The sequence below is a fragment of the Acipenser ruthenus genome, chromosome 4 (assembly GCF_902713425.1).
Source record: "Acipenser ruthenus chromosome 4, fAciRut3.2 maternal haplotype, whole genome shotgun sequence".
NCBI classification, from domain to species: Eukaryota; Metazoa; Chordata; class Actinopteri; order Acipenseriformes; family Acipenseridae; genus Acipenser; species Acipenser ruthenus.
The window spans coordinates 86,688,594-86,706,240 of record NC_081192.1 but is presented as its reverse complement, the minus strand read 5'-3'; the positions used below and the strand labels follow the sequence as shown (position 1 = coordinate 86,706,240).

The 17,647-nt window shown below is 39.7% G+C and overlaps 1 protein-coding gene across 15 annotated transcripts in view; it reads left to right on the top strand.

Moving 5' to 3' along the window:
• LOC117400419 (microtubule-associated protein 4-like) overlaps nucleotides 1-16,334 on the top strand; it is a 132,162-nt gene extending 115,828 nt beyond the window's left edge. For 12 of the 15 annotated variants that reach the window (XM_059023001.1, XM_059023013.1, XM_059023014.1 and 9 more), the window contains 5 exons: nucleotides 2,726-2,794; nucleotides 6,661-6,742; nucleotides 7,175-7,287; nucleotides 8,522-8,696; nucleotides 10,117-10,247. In XM_059023001.1, coding sequence (XP_058878984.1) covers nucleotides 2,726-2,794; nucleotides 6,661-6,742; nucleotides 7,175-7,287; nucleotides 8,522-8,696; nucleotides 10,117-10,124 — 447 coding nt within the window. In that variant the 3' untranslated portion in view covers nucleotides 10,125-10,247. Of the gene's footprint in view, nucleotides 1-2,725; nucleotides 2,795-6,660; nucleotides 6,743-7,174; nucleotides 7,288-8,521; nucleotides 8,697-10,116 lie in introns of all 15 variants that reach the window. The other 3 variants (XM_059023007.1, XM_059023012.1, XM_059023003.1) reach the window with 2 other exon arrangements.
• The last annotated feature ends 1,313 nt before the right edge of the window (nucleotides 16,335-17,647 follow it).

Sequence of the window (17,647 nt, the reverse complement as noted above, 5' to 3'; positions counted from 1 at the left end):
AGCATTCAGTGCTCAGTATTGCAATTTGTAGTTCCAGGTTACACAAACTACTTTTGTTTTTTACATTGGGGTCTATTTTAATGTTGTTTTTTTGATTGACACCAACTACTAAATATAATAAAAGTCCAGAAAAAAATTATATACTGCTCTATACTGTAAACAAATACAAATGGTTTAAAAATATATACTGCTCTATACAGCTCTGCAGTATGGAGTGGAGTTCTCTTTCCTTTAAACCTGTATTCAGATCTGCAGTGTTACATTCTGTTTCTTATAGGCTATACAGCGCTGCAGTGTTGAGTGGTGTTCTCTTTTCTATAAACCTCTGTACAGCTCTGCAGTGTTCAAAGAGTTAAGATCTGACGATGTTTAGAACATTAAAATAGACCTCACTGACTGCTCCCTAATATCTTTAACCAGGAGCTCCCAGTTCTCTGACACTGACTCACGTCTGCTCACGCAAGAGCCTCCAGTGTCACCTGTCTAATTGCCACTAACTGTCCTCGAGAAACACTCTGAAGTCACACCTGCTCACTACTAATGCTGTCCTGGTGAACCTGCCCCTTCTCTTCCACTGTCGGTGAAATGCTTGTGGAACACATCTCGCTTGTCCCGCATGACCCCCTCTAGTTGCCCCATAGTGGTCTGGGGATGTGAAGATTTCCTCACAATGAATTGAAACTAGGGCTGTGCAGATATTCAGATTTTCCATGTATTTCCCTTTATCGTGTTTTAAGTCAACAGGTATTAATTCAAACAGAAAGAAACCTGTTAAAAACATGTTCATTGCAAAACATGAAATTATGCTTTTCCCATTATTTGCAGTTTGCACATTACTAAGTATCAATCATTGATAATATTGTTTTCTGGTAGCGTGAACTCATATAAAATGTTCTAATGACTTGTCTGAACTTAATCAATTATTATTATTATTATTATTATTATTATTATTATTATTATTATTATTATTATTATTATTATTATTATTGTTATGAATTAGTCTTGTAGCAGACACTTTTATCCAAAGCGACTCACAGAGACTAGGAGAACTATGCATCATAACTGCTCCTGCAGAGTCACTTACAATAGGACCTCAGTTTTACGTCTCATCCGAAGGACAGAGCACGAGGAGGTTAAGTGACTTGCTCAGGGTCACACATAGTGAGTCAGTGGCTGAGCTGCGATTGAACCGGGAACCTCCTGGTAACAAGCCCCAATTAAATCGATTTTATCTGCACTTACCTTTGTTTCATCTGTTTGATTAAAAAAATATATTTTCTTTAGATTTTGTAAAGACACTTTCTTTAATAAGCTGTGACTCTTCTAAGGAGTTCCCTATTAGTCTGCAGTTCAGTGACTCGTATTCAGTGCTTGTGTACAATGAATTTTTTGTTCTGTGATCAAAAGAAAATGGATGAAACAATGGTAGGTTAGGTTCTGACAAGCTGTTAGATAATTGTATTAATTCTCCCTGCTAGAAGACATTGTCCTGTTATCATTGATTGGTAACTAATAATGTGTAGACTGCAAGTGGTGAGAAATGCATTACATTATTATCTACATTATTCCTTTTTAAAGGTAATCTGAATATCTGCACAGCCATAATAGAACCCCAGCTACCTCCTTCTCTCTAAAGGAACTAACCCGATAAGGACAATGTCTACTGCTATATATTGAACAGACTGAGACACACCCCAGGAGTTCAAACACTGCTGCTGCCAGCCAAGTATCTTTAGCGCTTGCTTTGAGTTTAATATGCCTTCTGTCTGGTTTGAGGGGATGTGAATGGTGACAGCTCAATTTCACCCCCCTGTGCTACTCAATGTGACCATTTTCAGTGTATTCTTTGCTTCTGACCAGCAGCTGATTAAATGTGGCCATGTGGAGATATCCAAGCTGAGGAAAATCACAGCAAATGAAGCTGGTTTCTTTCCTATTTTAGATACCAGTATCTCTGCCACACTCAATCACGACATGTTGTCAGCTCAGCTGGTTAGAAATGACTCATAAATTGAAAGCAGTGAAACCTGTTGATTTAATTAACTGGTTTCATGGTGTTCCAATGAAGAACCCCAGTCCAATACGTCACTAGAGTTATTTATGAAGGTGTTTTTTTTATTCCTGAAAAATAAACATCAAGCCTAATTATCTATCTAATAAATCTCTAGCTCTACCACACCTCCTCTGTCTTTCCTTGTGTTCTCTCTCTCTTTCTCTCTCTCTCTCTCTCTCCCTCTGTCTGTCTGTCTGTCTGTCTCTCTGTCTGTCTGTCTTTCTGTCTCTGTCTCTCCCCCATTCACGTGCCTCTCATACTCTTTCTTCCTTACACTTCGGTGTTATTTTGTCTTCATTTCTATATGTGTGTAAAGTAAGTCACAAGACATAAGCAGAGTACATTCCATTCAATCAGTGATGAAAAACACATCGACAGACAGGCACACACACAGAGTCAAAATATGAGATTACAATTACTTAATTGTTGCCTCAAATGTATTTATTTAGAAAAGAACATACTGTATTTGAGGAAATTGTATTTTAATCTGTAGTAAATACTTGTTTATAATTCTATATTAGATCCACATAAAATAGTTGGAGATCATGTTCTTATATAGATAGATAGATACAGATATATTTATATATATGTGTGTGTGTCTGCTCTGATGTGTTGTAATGTGTGCAGAGCTGTGTGTTCCTCTCCAGTAAAGCCAGTGGATGTTTTTCGCAGGTCTCAAAAGCACAAAAATCTGCTCCCCCGAGCCACACGCAAAGCACCGTCAGCTCCAAGCAATCCAGTGTGAGTAACCATCCCATTTCACTGCAGCCTGTCTGACCAGCTGCCTCCTCCGAGCTGCCAGCACTCCAGTATCACTGTACCTCTATCTCGGGCACTCTGTAATACATCACTCTCTGACAGTCATCTCCCTTTCTGTATTTCTGCCATTAATCTCAGTCACACTGTAAGCATTTCTCTGTATGTATACAATTAATCTCAGCCACACTGTAAGCATCTCTATGCCTCTACCAATCACCTCAGTCAAACTGTAAGCATCTCTCTGCATCTGCCATTAATTTCGGTCACAGTGTACTCACCTCTGCTGTTAGTCTCTGTCACATTGAAAGCCTTTCTCTGTACCTCTAACATTGATCTCAGTCACACTGTAAGCACCTCGTCTTTTAAAAGGGTGCCATAGTGTAAGCATTGTAAAGCCCAGAGAGGGCTATGGGAAAACTGCAGAGGTACTGTGGTAACCCCCTTTTTTTTTTTTAAAGATCTCCTGATTCACTATCTCTACCTCTGCCATCAATCTGCTGTCTCACATAATGTCTTGTCGTTTTGACACACCTACATTGTAAAGGCTGGTTCACACTTCAGTCTTGCAGCCACTGGGAGACGATTGTGCAACACCACCAGCTAGAGCTGAGAAAATCCAGCTCTGGTGACCAGTCTCCCTTAGATCACCTGACAGTCGCACGACTAGAGAGACTAGAAATCAGCACAAACAGTGGTCATGCAATTGAAGTATGAACCAGCCTTAACTCTATCGTAACGCAAAGGACCTGTGTTTTAAAGCTGGCTAAACAATAGCCAAGGTCTCTTCCCGAAAGGGGTTGGACACACTTTCTTATGAACCAGACTTTCTCAGTGTTTACTGTATACAGTAGTTCTCAGTAGTTACAGTATAGTTGCTTCTCAGGACGCGGTCACTATTGTTGTGTACCAGTCAATTTCAACCATTTCTCTTCCACTTTGTCTCAGATTTTACCCTCTTAGAAGACTTCTTGTGCATACAGTTGCAGACAAAAGTATTTGGGCAGTTTAAAAAAAAAATGAGAAAAAACACAAAAAGTGATTTCTATAATTTCTAATTGTTCTATTGAAAGATCTCAATTAAAGTAGAGCTTCAGCTTCATAATAAAACAACACATTATTACATAACATGCATAAAATGAAAAATAACATGGAAAAACGAATTTCATACTTTGACAAAAGTATTTGGGCAATCAAAATATTTTGTATGAAACCCATTCGTTGCTAATTATTGAGAATTATCATGATTGAAAATCAACATCTGATGTTGATGATAAAATAAATAAATACATAATCATCAAGTGCTAAAAAATACATTGGAAATTTGTGAGTAAAAAAAGCAACAAAATGGTTAAAACTAAAGTGTACAGCAACAATCTAAAAATGACAGTGATACAATTAAACGAAAAAGGAGAAACTACCAGAAAAATAGCAGAAAGACTCGGTTTACCGAAAAGCACAGTGTGGGCTATCATTGACAAACACAGGAGAACAGGAAGCAACTGTGGACAACCAATAAATATTTCTGCAAAATCTGGAAAAAGAATCGGTCAAGCAGCTGGCAAAATCCTTAGATTACTGCAAAAGATTTCACACAAGTTCTGAGAGAAGGTGGTCAAGAAATTCATGCTCAAACAATTCAACGATATAGTTTGTTTTCAGTTTGGAATGCCCAATTATTATTTGTATCTCGGTTCACCGCTGCAATCCCCTGGCGACTCGGGGAAACAGAGGCTGGAACACACGTCCTCCGAAACGTGTTCCTGCCAATCCGTTATTTTTCGCACTGCGGATCCACAGCAAGGCCACCAGACCTATAGTGCCGGAGGACAACACAGATCTGATCGCTGCACTGCAGAACCGCAGGCGCCCTATCGACCACAGGGGTCGCTGGTGCGTGATGAACCGTGGATTGCCCTGCTGACCTAAGCCCTCCCTACCCAGGCACGCTCGACCAATTGCGCGCTGGCCCCTAGGAACCCCCGGTCACGGTCGGCAGTGACATAGCCTGGATTCAAATCTGCCATCTCCAGGCTATAGTGCGCATCCTGCACTCCACGCAGAGTGCCTTTACTGGATGCGCCACTCGGGAGCCCCTTATCATCATGCCCAGTGTTAAACATGGTGGAAGTTGTGTGATGGTATGGGCTTGTTTTTCATCCTTAGGCACTGGCAACCTTTGTATTGCAGAAAGATCAATGAATGCTGCAAAATATCAATACATTTTGCACTCTCATTTGTTACCCAGTGCTGGAAGGCTTACTGGACGGAAGTTTGTATTCCAGCAGGATAGTGACCCGAAGCATTCTGCAAAGTCTACAAAGGAATTTCTGAAAAAAGGAAGATGGACTGGCCATCTCAGTCCCCAGACTTGAACCCCATTGAGATGTTGTGGATTGACTTGAAGGTTGCGCTTGCAAAAAGGAAGCCAAAATCAACTGCAGAACTCAAAGCTGTATGAGTTGAAGAATGGGCAAAAATATCTCTGGAAAGATGCCAGGAACTGGTTTCAAAATGCAAAAAAAGACGACAAGCTCTAAAGGAAGCAAAGGGCGAGCACACAAAATACTAATGTAAGGCTGCCCAAATACTTTTGTCAAAGTATGAAATTAGTTCTTGCATGTTGTTTTTCATTTTATGCGTGTTATGTAATAATGTGTTGTTTTATTATAAAGCTGAATCTTTAATTTATATCTTTCAATGGAACAATAAAAAATTATAGGAGTCACTTTGTGGTTTTTCTCATTTTTTTTACTGTCCAAATACTTCTTTCTGTGACTCTGTGTGTGTGTGACTATATATATATATATATAATGTAATATTTGTATCCATTTTAACCACATACCCCAGAAAGACATGATACTCTTTCATTGAACTTAAAACCAGTACGCAATAATCACACTGACACACACACGCAGCTTGGCGCAGTGTCACTGTGGTGTTTAGGATTCACGGTCTGTAGTGCTGCTCAGTCTGGCAGGGCTGTATACCTGGTGTTCTTACACTGGTGAGCCTGTGATTCATACTGCTCTGCATTACTGTAAAGCTCTGCATTACTGTGCTCTCAGCCAGATTGCAATCGATTCACAGTAATGCTGAGCAGGGACACACTGGAGAGGGTCCTTTCATAAAAGTTTAGCACAGTGAAAGCTTGGTAAAGAATAGGTAAGCATTGTAAAGCCCGGAGATGTATGGTAAGGCATAATAATTAACATGGCATTCCATGATAAAGTGCTTCATAAAACCAGGAGAAAACTGCAAGATTACAGTGGTCAACTCTGATAGGAGATCAGGTTTGATGCTTTGGCTGGTAGTATTGTTTATCATGAGAATCCATTGAGAGACTGGGGACTACATTACGCGTGTGTGTGTGGTGTGCGAGTGTGAATACTCAGCTGTTGAGTTTTTAAAATATTAATGTTAAAGTGCTTAGACAATGAGTTCAGGAGCAGCTCTTCAGTTCTAGCTGCCTGCCATAGACATGTGTAATGTAGGCTAGATTAGTGTCTTTATTAGTAAGCACCAGCACCATCTAGTGCACAGCAGCGTATTGCCAGCAGACCTCAGGGAAGCTTGTTTTCAAAGTTGCAGATCACTAGATGCTGCAAGCTTTTACTTTTATGAAGACACTTTGCCTTACATATATGACTAGAACTGAAGAGCAGCTTGAGTGCATGCAAGAGTGAGTGCGTGTGTGTGAGAGTGTGAGCCTGACAAGTAAATGGTATTTCTGTTTTATTATTTGAATTAAGAACTGGTGTTGTAGGTCACATTGTCTTGTGTGGATAGGGGGTGCTGTGTAGCCACAGTTCTGCATGTTGTACCTCAACTGTCTCTTCTTACACACGCAGGTGCAAATTCTCAACAAGAAAGTGGATTTGAGCAAAGTCACATCGAAATGTGGTTCCAAGACGAATATCAATCACAAGCCAGGTACTGCAGCGTCTCTGTATGTCTGTGTGTCACATCAATGACAAGCCAGGTACTGCAGCGTCTCTCTGTATGTCTGTGTCTCTTCTGTCTCTTCTGTTTCATGTGCTGTTACTGTGTTGTCGACAGCATTTAACCAATACACGTGACCAACACTAACAAATTAAACAAATAAAGAACACATTAGGAGCTACAACCAAAGGAAGAACATGTCTCTGCTACATAGATGTCAATTTATTGTTTAAACTCCTTTAGAGATATTAAAACACTGAGCTTCAGATCATTCTGAAGTTTATTTGAGGACCACAGAGCAAAAAAAACAGAATGCCTTTTTTTCCCCAAAATGCCTTACAAAACTTTAGGGACTATAAAACTTCATTGTAGTTTCTGTCAGGCGTTGATTGGCTGAGGTGCTGTGTGCTGCGTCTGTTTCAGGTGGTGGTGAAGTGAAGATTGAGAGCCACAAGACGAACTTAAAAGAGAAGACTCAATCGAAGATAGGCTCCATGGACAACGTGGGGCATGAGCCAGGCAGCGGGAATGTGAAGGTGAGGTTCAGCCCTGTACTGGAAGTAGGCTTGCTGCTTTTCACTCTTTTAAAGTGATTGTAGCTAACAAAATAAATCCACAGACTCTACATGCCGTGCACATCCACGTAGGTCTCAAATGGGTAGTTTTGAAAGAAGCCTATGTTAGCAAACATGTATTTTCATTTTAAAACATGATATCTGGTAGCTTAAATAAATACCTGTTTGTATGCCATGCTTTTAGTTAGCTTGGTCATTTCACCTGGAGGGTGACATTGTCTCACTCCTTCAACACCTTTATTTCCTGTCTTTAACCAACCAGCTGCTTAACCTATTGACTGACATGCTTTCAGCCAGTAACTGCTGAGGTGGAATGACCCAGGAAGTGCAAGTGCAACAGATTTCTTGAGAGAAAGGCATGGAAACAGAGCACTTTCTTTACTAAAGTAGTACCAGATACCATGTCTTCAAATGAAAATCCATGTTTGCAAGAACTGCATGTTTAAAACCTATGTAGTGAAAGGAAGCGAGTGACAGGTAAGAATTTATTTTTCATTTGTGAAATTATTTTGTTGGCTACAGGCACTTCTTCACCTTTCCGCCGTGCCCAACCCCCTCCAACACTCAGGGTTCAAACATTAGGGAAAGAGAGAGAGAGCTGGCTGGCTCAGTTTTCATGAAGCAACCCTCATTGGAATGTATTAGCAGCAGCTACTTTGACATTCTGAGTGTTAGATCTACACTCTCAGCAATGACAAAACAGTTTAAACTTGTAATCCACATTCTATTTTCAGTTGGTCTGTTTAATGGCTGTATTTATACATGTTCCAGTTGAGAGGGTATTTCAACTCGATTACCGGCCTGACACAACCAAGACACCAAACACTTAGAAACACACAGCAAGAGTACCTTAAAAGAATTAAAGAACCTTTAAAAAAATCAATGACAAACATTTCAACGACAAGTCTTTTTCAATGTCTTCAGTTGAACCCTGATGTATGTTTTCTTTTTTAAATGTTTACCAGAGTAAATTTGCATTGTACATTTTTTACATACTATGCATCTACCATAAAATTACCATTGCATTTGCTTTACTGTACCTCTCTGGGCTTTACAATGCTTTCACTGTGCTTTCTTTCACTTTTGCTATTCTTTTACTGTGATAAACTTTTATAATGGCATCAAGCTACCCACCCTCCATCCCATTACCATCCACCTACTGACACCCCATTTGTCCCCCTGTTGTGTATTCTAGGCTGAGGGGGAGAAGGAGGAAGCGGCAGCTGAGGGAACTCTGGTTCCCCCTAGTGGTGCTCTGAGTGTAGCTCCACCAGGGAGCGAGGCGCGGGAGAATGGAGTAAGAGAGACTCCTGCCTGCACCGGGGAGACGAGAGAGACAAAGGGTCTGGACCCCCACATCCCGGAGACAAGTAAGTGAGAGCTGCCTATCTCCCCCACCTGCTTTGGGCTCTAGAGTTACTGACCTGAGTGGGGCACTGTAGTACAGGCCAGGGTTAGAGTCACGGTGCTTGAGCTCCGTGGAGATGGGATGTAAAAGACTGTTGTGTTGAACTGTGAGAGCAGTGCATCTCGAGATTAGTTCAGACTGCCGGTGCCAAGAAACGATTCCCATTTGAGCTTTAGTGTCACAATACAGTAGCAATGGGATCAAAACGGTAGGAACTAAGCAAGGCTGTAAAGGTTTAAAAAAACTAGATTGAACGTTTTACTAAACGTATAACCAAAAGTGTCCTGTTTTAGAGGATCTTCCTTAGATTTTTCCAGCGCTGTAATTTGAAATATCAAGCTCACTATAACACTGAATCAGCTCTGTTTTTTTCTTCATTTGTATATAAAAGTTTAAACAGTAAACAGTGGTTTATAAAGGATATTTAACTATAGAATCTGATTTACAGCCCCTCCTGAAAGGTTTTGCAGGTTCATGGAGTGTAAACAACTGTTAAGTCACCAATACTATTTTCACTCACACACAATATCCCTTTTACTGCTTACATTGCAAACTGGGCAGCAAGTCCAGTTAGCATGCACTCTTGATACTGTATTAAAACCTGTTAGTAGACATTTTGGATCCTGTTAAAAAGAACCATTTATACAGTGCCTGTTATGCCAAAGGCACTTCCCAAAGCATTTAAAAATACACATTTACAAAGAAAAACCTGTTTGTCACTGGCAAAATTGTGTAACAGAGTATTGCTACAGAATCTCATAAACACCCACCCAATAAATAACGCTTTAAGAAATGAGCATGGAATGGAAATGCGACTCCCATTGTATAGCAGTGTGATCCATTCTTGGTTTACTAGGAGTTTAGTAAGACACACCTGAGCTTGTTACCTATGCACTTTATCTAGTCAAGCTTGTAGTAGAACCTGGAATGGGTGAAACTGTTATGAGTCTTATTTACATCCCTGTAATCAATCCCTAGTTTAGCAACACTGTGCTTCCATGTTGCTGAGCTAGACTGAACTAGACTGAAGGAGCAAGAGAAGGGCGGGGTCCACTAGTTATCCCAGGTGAGGATTGAACCAGATCCCAAAGAAGATACGCTAGTCCAGTCCATTCCAGATCCAATCAAGTTCAGATGGGCTAATCAGGGATGCACTGTTCTCAAACACCAGGGTCTCCCTCTTCATCCGTTCATTCATTCATTTATTCATTTGTTCATTCATATAATTTATTTTACAGTTTGTTAACTTCATTAATTACCCTTCATGCACTTATTCTGATTTAGTCCATTGTTTGATTTATTATACTTTTTTTTTTTTTTTTTTTTTTTTTAAACATCCATGACCATTAATCCTCAAAACAGTATTAACTTTTATTTTTCAGGCATCTAACCCAGCTATGTGGTATCACCCTGCCCTTTCCACCCCCCACCCCCCTTGACTTATCTCATTCCCATCTCTCCCTCCCTCCCTCCTCTGCCCCCTGCTCTTCCTCCCGCTACAGATTGAGTCTCACAAGCTGATGTTTCGCAAGAATGCCCGGGCTCGCACGGACCACCGAGCCGAACTCATCTACAAATTCCACTCCCGAGCAGCTACGCCATCCCCACCCACCCCCCCCACCCCGCGATCACACAGCGCCTCTCTCAGTGAGTCTGTAGGCTCCGCCCGCAGCGCCCACTCCCCGCCATCCCAGCATGCACGCTGCCACAAGAAGTCATCGCAGCGCTGGGCTGATGGGGGGGTGTGTGACTCCGTCTCCCTTTCTTCTTATACTCTTCTAGCGTGGTTATCTTTTCTTTTGTCTCTCTCTAAGTTTTTTTTTTTTTTTAGATTGTAAATAGTCCAGGAGGTTTTGAGGTGATTTCTGTGTAGGTGCACCTGCGGTTAAACACCCTGGCTGGCTGTCACTCGCTCTCGCTCTGTCTCTCTTTAAATCAATGAAATTGATAATTAGATTTAAGGAATCATTTTATGCATACTTGGGAGTTCTCCCCCCAGGAACAGACCATGTTTGATCCTCTGATAATTTAGAAACACACATAGAAAGAAACTTAATAAATTAAATGACAGGAGTTTGGACTAGAAGCCTTTCTCGGTGTCCATAGCATTAGTATTTCTGAGTGAATAATAGTTGTGGAGGAACCTCTTATAACCAACCCAATATAAGTATACTTGTATAGACACTACATTCACCAGCTTGTTGAGCATCCAAGATGCACACGGATCCAGGATTAGTTTAGGCAGCAACTGTTGTCCTCCTGTTGTCTGCTCGGTCATGTCACAATTTAAGTTTGGATAATGCCTTCCCTGTTGTAGTCCTAGCAGAATAGGGCTGGTTTGATCACAGCACAAACTCTGCATGTGCATTTTCGGAGGGCACTGCGGATATTGAATGTATGATTTCTGTGATTTAAATGGAGAGAGCGAGTCATTCCTTATTTATTACGTTATTTCGAAACTTTGTTTTGACTGCCTAACTCTTAAAGGGTTGGCTGCAGGGTTGCCCTTATAAATGTTTCCCCATAGTAAAAGCATAGCAAAGTGAGATTTAAGCATGGTTAAACATAGGTATGATTGTAAAGCACAGAGACTTGTGGTTAAGCCTATTAAAAAAAAGATGGCAAAGCATGGTAAACTAATCCTTATAAAAGTTTCCCATAGTAAAAGCATAGCAAGTGTAATAAAGCACAGTGATAATGCATAGGTAGTAGAAGTATGGTAAAGAAAAAAAAAGAAAACATGTTAAATGATGAGCCTGAGAAAGGCATGGCATAATGACCGTGGTAAACTTTTATAAGGACAGTAACAGTGAGATGTATGTGATGTTTTTTTTCTTGTTTTGAAGTGGAATGAGCCAGTGTGTTTAAAAGCAGTACCACTGAACCCAGACAACACTCCCTCTGATCTCCCCCTCTCTGTCATGCCTCTACTCTGTGATCCTGATCCATGACATCTAGGAGATTTACTGTTTGAACTGTAGACTTTTAAAAATCTTTAAACTGTTTTGTGGTGAAGTGTTTGAATATATTACTGTATAATGAATAACTGCAGTGTTTTAGTTTGTTTTTTTCTTTGTCTTAAAAAGCAATGTTCTTGTTGTTAATCTGGTAAAAAGCTTGTGACAGACCGAGCAATGTGGAAAGCGGGAGCGTGGGGTGTTTTTGAGTGGATTTTCCTCCTCGGAGGGGAAGAATTTCAGAAGCCATTTCTAAGCAAGGGAAGGTTTTCAGGTTGAATTAGGTCCCTAGAGATTGAGGAAAGGGATCTAGGAGTCACTTTATACAGAAAGTGCTATTGAACAAGGGAATTGAGGAAGAACATTCTTGTCTCTGACTCCAGCTACTTTCACCCTCTCATGTTATTATTGTGTTATCCCTGTAAGGAAAAAACAGACTGACAAATTGGTTTTTGATCAAAAACACTTTCTATGAAAGAAAGTTATATCCCCAATACAATCACATACACATTGTTACAATCCTACTTCAACTGCAAGTCTCCGTCTGACTCAATGTGTATATGTGTTTGTATTAGAGCACAGATATCAGTGGGTTCAATTCAAGGAAATGAAAGGAACAACTTATAGCAGGAAAACACACATATTTACACACAGACATCATGGTGATTCCCCTCCCATCTTCTTATTCAATATCCAATTGTTGAGGTAACCACCTGTTAACTCACACCTTTAACACACCTCCTGTTCAGGACGGAAGGGGGGTGGAATCATCCCAAATCTATAGAACATTCTATGACACTTAAATTCTATGACTTAAATTAACTAAATTGACTTAACGTCCTACTTTCGTTGCTGTAAAAGCTGGTTCAAACTGGTATGCTCTTTGTTTCTAGCTCTGTTCACACCTTGCCCACACATACAAACTTCTTTCCATCGGTCTGTGTATCTAAACTAGACACCTGTTACGTTTGGCTGTCTGCCGAGACATTTAATTTGTGACTTCTGAGTCTGAGACAGGATGCAGGTACCCGGTTTGCTTCTTTAAAGAAAGCCATAAAGTGTTCCTTCTGATTTTTTTTTTTTTTTTACTTTAGCTTATTACATATTTAAAATATAAAACTGTATAATCAAAACAAACTTAGAATCAGTACTCAATTATATAATACTTTATGCAAAAAGCCTATTTTAATTGTAGAGCAAGCAAACTAACATACCCTTCGTGGTAGCCATTTCTACAGCCCTTAAATATATCATTCGTCATTGCTGAAGTGTTCTTTAATGTAGTGCCAGTTTGGACTGTCCCAGTCACCTCTCACTGGAGTTTACCCTTCCCAACGGCAACACCTTTTAAAGATTGGCTGATCATCCCTGCCCAACGCTGTGCTTGTACCATTCATGAGATGTTTTCAATCATGAAAGTCATAGAAAGTATTTAAACTGCATATATATCACAGCAGCATTCTTAGAAGAGTGACAGGATGACCAGAAAAGGAAACTGGTTATGATTGGAGACAAGAATGTGCTTTGGTTAAATGGTAAGCTGGTGTAGGTAGAAACCGGGTCTAACTGAATGTTCAGTAAGTAATCTTGCAAAAACTCCTTTTAACATTTGTCTTCCCAGGACTAAATGTCCCCACTCCCCCTTTAATTAGCCCAGTCCTGGTTTGTTCGGAGGCTGTGTGTGTAGCTGACAGGGTTAACAGCATGGGAGCAAGGGACTGGAGGTCTGTAGGGCAGAAAGAGTTTGACTAAGATCCCAACAATGCAAGACAAGTCCAGTAAGAGTTGGATAGACTTTAAATGCAAGTAGTAATGGATCCAGATCTTGTAACACTGAAATCCCTGAAAACTAGGCTTGTTCCTTTTCAGCATTTATCTAAGAGCAGCTCACACAATATGATAATAAACCACATACCGGCTAGAGTAACATACAAGTTATTTTTTTACCTCGAAACAGCTCAAAAACAAGGGGATTAATTACAGTATTTTATCAGCCCCTGAAAAATAGCAAGCTAGTTTGAACTATTTTAATGATTTGGTAGAACTCATGAAGTTGTTCTGGCCATTTTGTTTATTGCACGTGGATCATCATCTTTTCAAATTATTACAAATCCTGAGGTTTCAGCACCCCCTAGCTGCAGGGATGATTAACAAACACGCAGAATTGTGTCATAAAGGTTTTATACTTCCTGTATTATGAACGAGGAACAGGCAGATAGGCCAAACTGTCTGCCTCAATTTGAAATGCATTTAAAAAGGGAGGCTGCGTTAAACAGGATCATGTTTGGAACATGCATGCATTCAATAGTTCAGGAGGATCACGGCAAGTGAGGACAGGATCTTTCACTTTGGATCCATTTGAACCAATAGCGTTCTGGGTACTTAGCAAGGTGCTGTCTGTTATTTGAGAAGTCATTGTTTTAAAACTTCTACTCCATTGAAATCTGTTTAATGTTCTGAAGGACACAGCAGTGCGCAGAGAATTTACTTTTTAAATAATGCGAGTTCTAACAGGGATCAAAATTAACTGGGAGAGGGAGCGGTCTTCAGAGAACAAGCAGGGCTGCACACACCCTGTTTCTCTCATCCTCCCTCTCTACAGATCTAAGATCACACGAGTTGTATTGACACATGTCCACCACACTGCACTTGTAATTGTTTTATATATAAATAAATTAATTGTGTGATTTCTAAGAAGTCATTTTTAAAAAATGTCCACAAAAAAATCTTTCACTGTGTTCAAACAAATGCTAAAACAGGAAACCAATGATAAATGTATTGAAGGGAAAAAAATGTTGCAATATGTAATATTTATTGTTAATAATTGTTAAATAATTAAACCAATATTTGGGGGGGGGGGGGGTATCATGTTGCATTAGTGACTTGCTTTCCCTTTAAATCTGAGTTTTGAACACCCACAAGAATTTAGCGTAGCCCTAAACTGGGATCTGAGCTTCTGCTTAGATTTTTTTAAAGGATATAAAAGAGAATCACTGATCATGAGAAAATCAAAAGCTTGCATTGCCTGTGTAAAATAAATACATTCATTGATATAAACAGATAGGAAGATAGTAAGGGTTCGAACCCATGTGACTTTGGGTTCACACATTAGTCACGTTACCACTGTTACCACATCACATTTATATTGGAGCAGAAGAATTTGGAAATGACATGCAACATTGTTAAAAGCTAGTTTAAATAATAAATATTGAACCCTTCTTTCTTGCTATGTGAAACAGCAATGTAGCACAGTACACAAGATCAGTGGAAATATAAAGTGTATTGCAGTACACCTGCACCAAAAATGACTTGTGGGACATGTCTTGTTTTTCTAAATTGGGCACCATCTCTTCGATAATTTTGATCCCGTGCAAAGATGAACAGAAGGAACGGGATGTGTCTGAAGTTATGAAAATGCAAAGGTTATAAAATGAATTGAAAGAACTGGGCAATTTTGTTATTTGCATTTTTACAAAGGACTTTGGGGACTTTAAACTACAGAGAATGCAATAATGTTTTTGTTTTCCAAGGCAAAGTTAGATCAAAGACGTTATTTCGAGTGACGATGATGAAAAGTTTGTAGATTTCTTTTTAAATATATGTATTCTATATTTTCTGGTCCTACACTAGAATGAATGCCTATTGAACTGGTGTTAGTTCTCTGGTGAGGAGTGACTGCGTTAGCAGAGTTTCATATGTGGATATTATTAATGTGCTTACGGTGCCACTTTCATTCTCGACTGAGTTCTTGTGCCTGTCTGCGGCAAGTTTTACTATAACGTACCAATGCTGGTTTCTACTGCTGCTTTCCACGGTCATCCTTGCTGTGTCTTCAGACGTGTATGTATATATATATCTCTATATATGTGCACACAGATATTATCTCTTTACATTCATTAAATGGTTGTTGAGTACAACTACTGCTTTACGCACCTTTATTTTATTTTAAGGTTCTGTTATAGGGCTGGAGAGAAAGAATGTTAAAAAAAGACTTTAAAGCACGTGTCTATATAAGTGCTTGTAAGTCTTTTTTCATATATATATGATTTAAAGAGAGAGGGGGAAGGGGTGTGTGTGCAGATTTAGTTTTGTATTTGCACTAAAGGCGTCAGATTTATACTGCAAACTGTCTAAACTGTAAATTCTGCACATGTCTTTTTTTCAAAATAATGCAGTGGCATCTTTTTTGTGCCAGTGAAAATTCAGATAATCTTTCTCCCCAGACACAGATTGACAGTGCCTGGGAATGGATTACAGGAGACCTGTCGGCACACACCCCGCACCCCCCCCCCCCCGAACACTCACACACACACAGCCTCTGAACTGCATGGGGAATGTCAGTAACAAGTGCGATGATCCACAATCTCTGCTTGTATATTTGTGATATCAGTCTCCAGCAATGCAGTTGAGAGATATCTTGTCCTGCTTCCTAGTAGAGCATAGGATGTGTAAAAATGTGTTAGAATAAAATAACACACAAAAGGCATGCAGAAGTATATGCTTTCTTTTAAATAAACGTCTTTCATTTGCAGGTTTTTATTTTAGTTTTTTGGTTTATTTGGTTTGAAGGAAGTGTTTATTGTGGTACTTGTTAACTAGTTACTAATAAACCTAAATAAAGAAGAAATATGAGAAATATTGTATGCGATGTCCAACATTTTTCATTATTCAACTCTCTAACTAATCAATACCTTGACACACTTAATACAATCTAGTCTGTTTCCAATGTTGCAGTTTTCAGGTACATGCTGAGTTCTTGTGGAGGACCAAGCTCTTGAAACTAGTAATCGTTTAGGCTGACTCAAAGGACTTTTACATGTGGCTAGGATGGGTTAACTGAAATGTATAAAGAATCGGTAACAGAGGGAGAGAGAAAGAAAGAAAGAAAGAATAATAGAGGGGCTTCAGTGAGTTACAGGAAAATAATTCCAAAAGGTGCCATTTTGACATCACTACTGCGATATTATGCCTTTTTTTCTAATGGCTCAGGATGCAAATATAGCCTTCATCCATGTATTACATACACACACACACACACACAGTTTGGTCAGAGCACCAATGTCCATTTTTTGCCCTGATTTGACCGTCCCTATTAAATTGTGACGCGAAGGGTCCACTGGACAAGAGGGTCTGACTATTTAAACTTGTTAAAGGGTGTTTGCTAAATTATTAGCTTTTACAGCTGCATGAGCTTCCCTGCTAATAATTGCATTGTCGGAACAATGGAGTAGTTTCCAATCTGAAATATTATTTAAGTTTGGAGAGATCAAGGACTTGCCGGTACTATGAAGTGAATAACAATGAGTTAATGACAGTGAGAATGATACTGAATGATAGTGATTGATAGGGATAGTGAATTCCAGAGCCAGCCAGTGATAGTAACAATCGTGGTCTGTGATACCTGCCAATTTGAGTTGTACATTTCCATGACCAGTTCCTTTGATCTCATAAAAATCCATTTTTTTAAGTTATCCATGGGCTTGCAGAATTTGAACCAAGCTCAACTCCTGAGAGTGCATCTTAGGAATGTCCCCAATTGAAAATGTGTGGAACATGTTGTATACAAGCTGATGTTTCACAGCGTCAGGACTTACTGCCCAAATCCAGGCTCAACAGCTCCTTAATAGGTTATGAGGATCAGTTGGTAAAACCTGCAACTTGAAATAGATGTGCCACTTTATTAACAGCAACTAAAAAGCCACCAATTTCACCAAAACAGAATCTACATGATTGAAGTACTGGTAGGTGCAGACCTTCCTCTTCTTGGTGCTGGGAGTCCAACTATCCAAGCCTTGTGTGTGTTTATAGTGCTTGCAAGGTAAAATAAATACCTGACAAACTTAGGTTATAAGGTAAGGTTATGAGGACAGAGGCCATGTACCCATAATGTTTAAACATAAAGGGGGTGATTTAAGGATACACGCAGTGATTTGCGAGTTGCAAAACCCCACATAAT